Source organism: Mauremys reevesii, linkage group 6, assembly GCF_016161935.1.
Source record: "Mauremys reevesii isolate NIE-2019 linkage group 6, ASM1616193v1, whole genome shotgun sequence".
NCBI lineage: Eukaryota > Metazoa > Chordata > Testudines > Geoemydidae > Mauremys > Mauremys reevesii.
In genome coordinates, this window is record NC_052628.1 from 86,244,750 (window position 1) to 86,254,729 (window position 9,980).

The 9,980-nt window shown below is 44.4% G+C and overlaps 1 protein-coding gene across 6 annotated transcripts in view; it reads right to left on the reverse strand.

The window, feature by feature from the left end:
* NTRK2 (neurotrophic receptor tyrosine kinase 2) overlaps positions 1-9,497 on the reverse strand; it is a 275,271-nt gene extending 265,774 nt beyond the window's left edge. For all 6 annotated transcript variants that reach the window (XM_039543228.1, XM_039543226.1, XM_039543229.1 and 3 more), the window contains exons 1-2: positions 9,376-9,497; positions 8,573-9,030 (exon numbers count right to left, since the gene is read on the reverse strand). In XM_039543228.1, the coding sequence (XP_039399162.1) occupies positions 8,573-8,784 (212 nt within the window). In that variant the 5' untranslated portion in view covers positions 8,785-9,030; positions 9,376-9,497. The remainder of the gene's footprint in view (positions 1-8,572; positions 9,031-9,375) is intronic.
* Positions 9,498-9,980: the final 483 nt, after the last annotated feature.

Genomic DNA, 9,980 nt, shown 5'->3' on the forward strand with positions numbered 1-9,980 from the left:
TCAAGATCCCCCAATCTCCACCCCCACCAGGGTTTGTGTGCTTTCCATTCCCCCATCCTCCCATTCCAGGGTCCACCATTATCCCCACCCCTATGGCACGGGTTCTGTGTGCCCTCCTTACCCCCCTCCTCCCATGCCATTGTCCCCCATTCCTCCCCCAACCAGGGGCTCTCCATGCGCCCCCATTAATCCCTCCCCCCGCACCAGAGGCTGTCTCCCCCCTCCATTTCCCCTGATTCTCGGACCTCTGTGTGTCCTCCTTCCCCACCCTGCCTGTACTGTCTCCAGTTCCTCAGTCTGTCTCCCTTCTCCACGCACCTGAGGCTGTGTGCCTGCCTCAATTCCCCAGTTCCCCCCATACCTTCCCATTCTCCCCTTTCCGCCCTCACCCCCACAAGATAAATCATTCAGGGTGTCAAGATGTTAAACTCTATTGGGAGGACAGGCAGAGATGAGCAGGGATATTGTTATACTGGAAAGTGTTAATGGATGCCATCAACCAGCTGTTTGATCTATTGATCTATTTATGTTAATCAGGTGGCAGAGTCTTCCCCATTCTCCCTCTTTTGGTTTTTCAGTTTTCCTCAAAGTCAGTAGAGTTCTAGCCATTGATGCCAGAACATCACCAGAAATTCTGTAATTGATCAGATTCAAAGTTCAAAAATTATTGCACTAGAGAGAGACTTATAAAAGCCACCAAGTTGATCGTAAGGCTTCTGCAAGCTTGGCCAAAAATAATTCAGTCAGAACCCTTTGACAGATTGTCCCATACAAACCTTAACAATCTTCCCTTTTCACTGCTACCTTTAGCACACTAGCTCCAGTAGCGCTAGTGAGTGCCTGGCTGCCACAGCAAGTTCCCAGCTGCTATGTAAACATACCCTTTCTCTCTCCCTGTTTGAGATTCCTGCCTCTTTCCTGCTTCACAGAGCGCTGAAAGCACCTTCAATTTGCCACATCAAAGGCAGTGTTCTGTCACATTCTGCTGCCTTGCAGGATGATCTGCCTCGATGTATAGGAACAGGTGAGCACAAAGCAGAATGTGCACAGGAACATGCCACCTCCTAGAGAGTGCAATAACCAAATGAATTGTTATTTGAAAGCATATAAGGACTGCAGCATCCACACACTTCCTTAGGGAGAAAAGGCTCTTACCTAAAGATCTGACAGCGTTCACATTGGGCAGGTTTACACTACCACTCAAGTCAATCTAACTTACGTCACTCAGGGGTGTGAAAAAAGGCTCCCTCCTCCCCCAAGCAATGCAAGTTTCACACTGTCCACACTGGTGCTATGTCAGCAGGAGATGTTTTCCTGCCAACACAACTAACGCTTCTCACCGAGGTGAAGTAAATATGCTGGCGGGAGGTCTCCCATTGGCACAGCGCATCTTCACCAAACATACTACAGCAATGCAGCTGCATCAGTGCAGCTGTGTTGATGTAGCGCTGTAATGTAGACTAGCCCTGTGTCAGGGTGTGTTTGGAACCTGAATTAGGCAGCTAAATATTTACCCAGACTTATCCCTTCCAGAAAATCAGAATAAATTGTCCTGATCCTCCAACCTTTTAATTCATAGTGATAGTGTCTTGTGTTTCGTGTTGTTATCCAAGGCCACAGCAAAACTGACCTAACTTCTTCTACAAGACTCTTGCATTCTACAGCACTTCAGAATCTGCAGTAGCTACAGATAAACAGGAAAATGCAGGATTCAATCCAATGCTCATTGAAGTCAATGGGAGTGCTCCCACTGGGTCAGGCCCTTATGAAAATTAATATGAAAATAAATAAAGCAATTGATGCAGTACCCCTTCTGATACTTAATTTGATATTAATTTAAATTCATTTTATGTTGTCACTACATTTTTAATCTTCAGATTAAAAAAAAAAAAAGGTCAGAGTTAAAAAAGAATTTTAAAAAGTTAGCCGAATTCTGGGCCCACAACCCTTGACAATATCTCTTCCCTTCTAAACTCAGAAAAGCCAGGAAATTTAGAGATCAGTCTTCTTCCTTTCATCCTTAGTTCATTCTGCTCAGCCAATATGTTGCCACACATATGCTCTATACCAGTGGTTCTCAACCAGGAGTCCGGGGACCTTTGAGGGGCCACAAGCAGGTTTCAGGGGATCCGCCAAGCAGGGCCGGCATTAGACTTGCTGGCACCCAGGGCAGAAAGCCAAAGCCCCACTGCATGGGGATGAGACGCAGGGCCTTGAGTCCTGCCAAACAGGGCTAAAGCTGAAGCCTGAGCAACTGAGCTTCATGGGGCCCCAGAAGTTGTCCTGCTTCCTACTCCTTGACACTGGTCATAGCTTTTATATGCAGAAAAACAGTTGCGGCACAAGTGGGCTGTGGAGTTTTTAATAGGATGTTGGGGGTGGGGGGAGCTCAGAAAGAAAAAGGTTGAGAACCCCTGCTCTATACACCAGGCCAAATACTTGTCCCATTGAAGTCACTAGAAGTTTTGCTGCTAACTTCAGTGGAGAGAGAATCTGTAACCATGCATCTCCTTAAAGTTAAGGATATGCTTAAGTACTTTGCTGGATCAGGGCCAGAGTTATTAGCACCTTGCAGATCTGAGCTCCACAGACTATAGACTGTAGTAACACAGATTTGCTTCACAGGAGTCTTGCACCCGTGGGTCTGGTTGCAGGGCGAGAATTCGACCCCCATTTATGTCTGGGCATAGATTGTTTATTCAGGCCTTGGACAAGGGAGCAACAAGGGAGGTTTAGGTTGGACATTAGGAAAAAGTTCTTAACTGTCAGGGTGGTTAAACACTGGAATAAATTCCCTAGGGAGGTTGCGGAATCTCCATCTCTGGAGATATTTAAGAGTAGGTTAGATAAATGTCTATCAGGGATGGTCTAGACAGTATTTGGTCCTGCCATGAGGGCAGGGGACTGGATTCAATGACCTCTTGAGGTCTCTTCCAGTCCTAGAATCAATGAATCTATAAAGCAGAAGTGCATCACCATCTAGATTGATCTACACTAGAAAAAGGACCAACTGGTGACAATAGATGTCAGCAACAGATGCAGATGATCAGGTATTGAACATAATTTATGTGCACGTGTAATCATGTTCAGCAGTTTCAACTGTACCTGTTGCAATCCATGATTAGCAATGAGTTATTTTTCTAGATATACTAGGTGTCGTAGATTGCAAATGTATATTTACAATATGGTTCACTTCATATGGCTCCTTTCACATCTGTGTATTCTGATTCCATAGCACCATGATAAAAAATTAGGTGAAAATGTATCTGTACATATGTATTTAATTTTTTTCATTTATTTTCTGCAGACTTAGTTCATGTGAAAGGTGAATAGGGCTGAGACACTGTTTCCCAGGCAGTAGATTCATGTGATTTTTCAACCGTTATATTCTTGTTTTTCAAATTTTCTTAAGTAATGACTAATGGATACAATGAACACTGTACTTGCACATTTCACTTTTTAAAGGAACACTTTCAGAATAAAAAAAATTATCTTTGACATCAATAAAATATTAAAATAGAAAGAATCTTTAAAACGGGTCTCTTTTTTTTTCCTCCATGTATTCTTTACTTTTTTGCACTTATCTATGGTAGGACATAAAATTAGACTAGTAATTTGTACTTCCAAGTTCTCATGTTCTCATATACTGCAGTGATTGGTTTGCAAACACTGAAGTAGGAAACCTGATATCCAAAATAAGCAGCTTTTGCTGTTACTTTAGAGAATTAATTCAGAGAAAAAAAATTGATTATCATTAGGTTTTGTAAAATTATTTTTCACAAAACCCAAGTTTGGGGTCTGAACTCCCTGACAGCAGCCCCTTAAACTACCAGATAATACAGATAAAAAACACCTACTATCTGAAAAATATCAACCTTTGGATATTGAGGGCTGGCCCAAATGCTATTCTACACTGGACTGAAAAAAAGACTCAGTTTAAATTCCATCCTGGCCCTAATCTTCTCCTCCTCAGGAGCAAAGGAACTGGGATTGTGGTGGAGATAACATAAGCAGGACTCAGTCCTGCAGCTTCTTACTTACATGAGTAGTTTATGTAGTCCCATTGACTTTATAAAACTATTGGGCAAGTAAGGATTTATAGGATTAGAGATAATGTTTTGTAGGCCCAGTTCTGCATAGTGCTTAATGCTTTCTGGAGGGTGCTGAGCTCTGGAACGCAGCACTTCTCTGGAAGCATTCAGCACTTCATAGGAACCCATTCTTAAGGGCCAGCATGACCAAGTTTCCAAAGGAATTCCACCCAGTTCTCACTGACTGGAAGGGAAAGGATTAAAACAATGGGCTCATAAGGGTTACATGGGAAACAAAGAGGAATCTGCACAAGAAAAACTAAACTTGTAATAATTTGGTAATTCCTATATCCTAAAAGGCAAACATATTTTTGAAAATGCTAATTTTCAGCTCATGGTAAGTATTAAAAACAGATACTGAAACTCCTACAAGCACAGGTTTTCCAATGGAATCATGTCTAAATCTTTAACTCCTGGGATGTTAAGGAGTGTCATTATAGTCCATACTCTCTCTAATAATATGCAACCTGATACCTCCAGTTACTTCCTGTCTCCAAATCATCAGGAAGAACCTTCAATTCCAGCTAAACCATAGCACCCTATAGGGCCGAAGGTAGAAGGAGGGGAGTGGGGTTGGGCATCCTTCAAGACAATTTTACATTATATGTGATCTACAGCAAGAGACTAGAACTACAAAATGACAGAGACAAAAAATATGAACTGTACTTCATGTTAATGTAAGTAGGTTTTTTTCAGCACACACTCAGAAGATGTATTAAATTATTTACTATGTAAATTACATAGTGTGCTTTTTTATTAACAATCCTAGAGAGGTTTATATAATTGCATTAGAAATTTACTTTGTGGTTTTTAAATGTATATACACATAATACACTCTGTATTTTAGAGGGGAAGAGTTGAAAACTCACCTACTATTTTGTTGGCAAGTATTTCATTCTTAAATACACCAGTTAATTTTAAACAGTTGAATTGTCATAAATCAGCATGTTAATGACATGACTTTAGAGCTGCTAAACTAGGCCAGCAACATGCTGTACTGAAAGGAGATATTGATAGAAAGAGCTATGAACAACCACATACACTGATACCCTAACTGTGCATTTTACTAAAGGAAGAATATTAGACCAGAGCTTTAAAAATCTAAGAACTCTTAAGAGGCTCATTTACCATCCTACTGATATTTTAGCTCAAGTGATTTTGCAATGAAATATTTCTGTTCCTTTGTGCCTGTAGTATATGGATTTTGCTCTCTCCTGCTTTTGCTCCTTAGCTCTTAGTGTGAGCAGCAGCTCTGCAATGGCTGATTTTACGATTCTAATTCAGAGTCTCACTTTGGAGTTTATTTTATCAGGAACACCAATATTATGAAACGATCATGTCACAAGTAGGTTACACTCTGTTATGGTACAATAATCTCAGTGTGGCTGCATGCTTTTCAGAATGTTTCCACCACATGCCAGTGCCCTAAGTAACAGGATAAAATCAAATCCAATTATAGGCAAAGATTTTGAAGAATACTTCTATTTTATTTATTAAAATATAAATATGTGTTTGTTCCCAAATCACTGAGGAAGAAACAACATGGCAGATGATCATGCGGAACACACAGGGTAAAAGAAATTCACCCCTCCTCTCACAAAGCCTGGACTTTGTGGGCCTGATCAAAAGTGTATTGAAGTCAACTGAGGTCTTTCCACTGATTCCCAGGGGCTTTGGATCAGGCACTGTGTAAGGAATTAAATACGGACTGGAAAGATGGCATTTGCCTCTAAATTGTCACTTGCCTATGGGCTGGAATAGAAAGTCTCGTCCCCCTAAATCTATGTACTCTATGCTGGGATTTCAGGCTGCTGTATCTGGGTGTTTGTGGATCCTCTAGCCTCAGCCCCAGCTATCCCCCCACAACCCTCTCCTTCCTAATTGCAGCCAACCAAGAGTTCACCATGCACAGTTGTTCCACTCACAGCTTGCCCCATTCTCCACCTTGTACAGTCCCACCAGAGGGATTAAGTCATACACAGGGCCCTCAGCCAGCTCTCTGCATGTGGGTGAGTTTAACCTAATGTAATTTCACATAAAACCTAATCCTTTAGTTATTGCACACTCAAAATTCCTACTGGCTAAATGTCCCTGTCACAAAGTCCTTGCTCAGTCAAACTTCACTGTAAGTCAATGGGAGTTTTTCCCAAGAACTGTAGTATCTGTACCCAAACAAGAGTTGAGTGTGCGCAATAATGCAGAGTTGGCGTCAAGTTTTTCAGAAAAAGGGGAATGACCAGAAACTAAGGGCCTAATTCTACTGTCACACTTACATAATTCAATGGAGTTATGCCAGCGTAAAGCTACCATATATGAGTGGAGAACCAGGCCTGAAGTTTACTGAATACAGTGGAGTAGTATAGCCTATTACCTTATCCTGTTACCTAAAATACAGCAGGCTGTGGAGCATTTCAAAATGTTTTCTCTTTTTTGACTATATGAATGTATCATTTTAAGATGCATAATAAGATGTATCATAAAAATACAGAAAGGAAAAAATCAACTAATAGAAATCAAAATCTAAACAGCAAAATATATGTTTTAAGTTGGTCAAGCTTGCCAAATATATTTACACATGGGTTCTTTTCTCTGTCTTTTCAAATGGAGGAGTTCAAATTCTGAGGAAAAACTGCTAAGTTATTTCTACATTGAAGATATTTGATAATAAGGAAGATGGTAGAGTGATGGTACATGGCATGGAAGGATTTTTTTTCCAGGAGAAGCAACCTACAGAACATTAAACAAACACCTGCAATGATCATTCCTGCCATAGCCTAGAAATAACACTTAATTCTGTTATGTGCATTCAAAAATAAATAGATCTACAAAATGTAGGCCCTGCATTACTAGGAGTGAATGTCTCCAGCCCTTCCCTCTGCCATGCACACACACTAGCAAATACAGCAAGAGATTTCCATGTAGTTTTTGGCAAAAAGATCATGGTACCTTGTACACTAAAAATACTGTAGGGAACAATACATCAGTGGCTAGGTATGAGGGGGAACAATATAGCCTTAGAGGTATTTTCCATCTCTAACTTCTACAATTCTGTTATCCAAAATGTGGATTCTTGAGTCTTAATCATGCAGTCCTTTCTCAAATAAAATATCTATTCATTTCAATGAGAAGATAGCCTGCCAGAGTAGAGAATGCAGGAAAACAACCCGCTACACAGGTCTCAACTGCAGTCTGGCTCACAATGACTGAAGTTGAAAAACCTCTTGCACCCACTTGTCAAAGCCCCATAAATAATATCATGGTACAATATTTGCTTACAACTAGGGGGAAATGAGTGTGGTTCTGCATTCACATTCAGACTCAACATTGCATCCTTTCTCGCTACCTAACAGAAAAGGAGCATCTGCAATAGGAGCTTTATACACATACTACCCAGTGAGGAGCCAGTCCTCATTCTACTCTGTCAGAATGCACTACTTCCATTTGAAAACGCAAAGAAAACAAAATGGTCAAATTTTTGATTGGGGGAAAGAGTGAGCCATCAAAATTTTCTGTTTGCATGAATAGGAAGAACATATAGAATTGGGACATAAAGAGGCCCTAATTAATGTATTGTCTAGAAGAGAGGTGGGATATGTGTAGTGTAGTAATTCTTTATTGATCTGTAACAATCTGTAAAAGAGAAGGATAAAGTGATAGCTACATGCACATTACTGCCTCTCTCAAGAAAAATCTGACAGAGAATTTTCTGTTAACACATTGGCCTTGTATTAAAATCAGCACTATCTGTGTGCTATACTGCTTTATTATCTAACTTATTCCCAGGAAACTGTACCAAGGGCAATTAAGATTTATAATCTAAATGGTTTCGAAATTATATCTCTGGGAAGTCAAGTCTAAATTAAATCATACCGGGCTTTTAGGCTTCCCACGATCACATTTTCCTACTGAGCAAGTGCCTTTCAATGCAGAGAACTTCTCCTCTTACAGATTGTTCAGAATCTTTTCTTAAGCAAAACCTCCTTTCCTATTGTTAGTGTCCTTCTCATAAGGAAATGACTAAAAATAATGGTTACTGCTGAGACTTGCAAAAGAGATGCTGCAAGGAAAATGTGAGCATCATTTCTGCGAGCTTTGGAGGCAAGCAATACAAAATGTAAGTGGTTCTCTCATATCTACATACTAAGGAGATTCTCAGTCTCTTTACCCATACACACTCTCTCCCTCCCTCTCTCTAGGGAGACAAATTGACATATACACATACAAAAAATAAAATGATTAATTATATAAATTCTCTGGTACACACATGTATCGTCTGTGTGTATGCACAGAAAGAGAGAATACACATACACGAGCATAATACAGTATTACAGTATAACGAAAATTAAATAAAATTAGAGCTGGAGAGACAGAGGGTTTCTTCCGCGTTTCTGCCCAGATCCCCGGTGCCCAGCAGGTTCCCCTCCGCTAGCTCGGGGCTCTGCCCGCGGGAGCAGCCAGTGCCCAGCCCCTGCGCTACTCACATGTCGGTGATGTTCTCCCGCTCGGCGCTCCTCTCCAGCACCGGGAAGGACACGATGCCCGGCGCTGACTCGCTGCACCAGATCCGCGAGGCGCTGCATGTGCAAGGGGCCGGGCAGGCTAGCAAAGCCCTCCAGGAGCCGAGCACCAGGCAGCAGAAGCCCCAGAGCCGGGCCAGGCCGGGCCCCTGCCACCTCCTGCGCCAGGACACCATGCTGCCCCGATCAATCCAGCGCTGCCCGCTGCCCCGACGGCCTCCTCCAGCGACCGTCCCGGCGTGTGCGGAGCCTCCTGGGCGCTTCAGAGCGGCTGGGACTCGGGCATCTTGCCGCGGGAGGGCTCGGTGCCGGTGCCGGCCCCGGCTGGGCTCACATGGGCGCGCTGGGCCGGGCAGGAGCGACGCCTCCGCTCCCCGCCGCCTGCCCGGGGCGGCTCGGGGCGAGCACTGGAGGCGGCGGAGCTGGAGGGGAGAGAGACACCGGTGAGAACGGAGCCGGGACTGGCCCAGCCCGGCCCCCGCCCGCCCCGGCAGCGTCGGGGGCAGGAGGAGAAACCTGCCCCGAGAGCTCAGCGCGGGCCCCTGACGGGCACCCGCGGCAGGGACCGTCCCCTCCTGGGCAGCTGCCCCTGCAGTGGGGACGCGGCTCCGGCGCCGAGCGCAGCCCGGGCAGCGGCAGCTCCTCGGCTCCCGATGATGCTGCAAAACGTCGGGCGGAGCGGGGAGCGCGCGGGACCCGGCGAGGGCGGCAGCGGGTCACCCGGGCGGGCTGGAGGCTGCAGTGGGGCGAGTGGCTGATGCTCCTACCTGCGGGGGCGCTGCCTGCTCCGGCCGCTGCTGCCTGGGGGAGAGCAATCGGCGCGCTGCTGCTGCCGGGGGGCTCGCGGCTCCTGGCTCTGCCCTTTACGCACCGTCTCCTTCCTCCAGCTGATAATAAAGCAGCCCAGGCTCCTGCTCGAGCCCAAGCTCAGGAGCTGCTGGCAAAGTGACGTGGGGCTGACGCAGAGAGGGGCCGAAACTCCATAAAATGAGCCTGAAATTCCAAAAAAAAAAAAAAGACAAAAGCAACCAGGAAGGAGGGAGGGAGAGAGAGAGGGAGGGTAGAGAGAGGAGGGTGCCTAGAACAAGATGCCAATAGCCAAGCTGGAGTCTATACACATACAAACATTCACACACACACCAGAGAGAGGTCTACCATCATCAGCACGGTCCCTCTTTTGAACCCTCCGGTCTTTGCTGTGTTTGAAATCAAAGCGTGATTTTCCGAACACCAGCAATGCATCCTCCCCATCCCCAGAAAGACACATGCAGACGTGATGTGCATGGGGAAAGGGAGCCTTTTTCGCCACAGCGTAGGGCTCCCCGTTGCATTGGCTTGGCTGGATACTTTCTAATACCAACATTATGGCTTT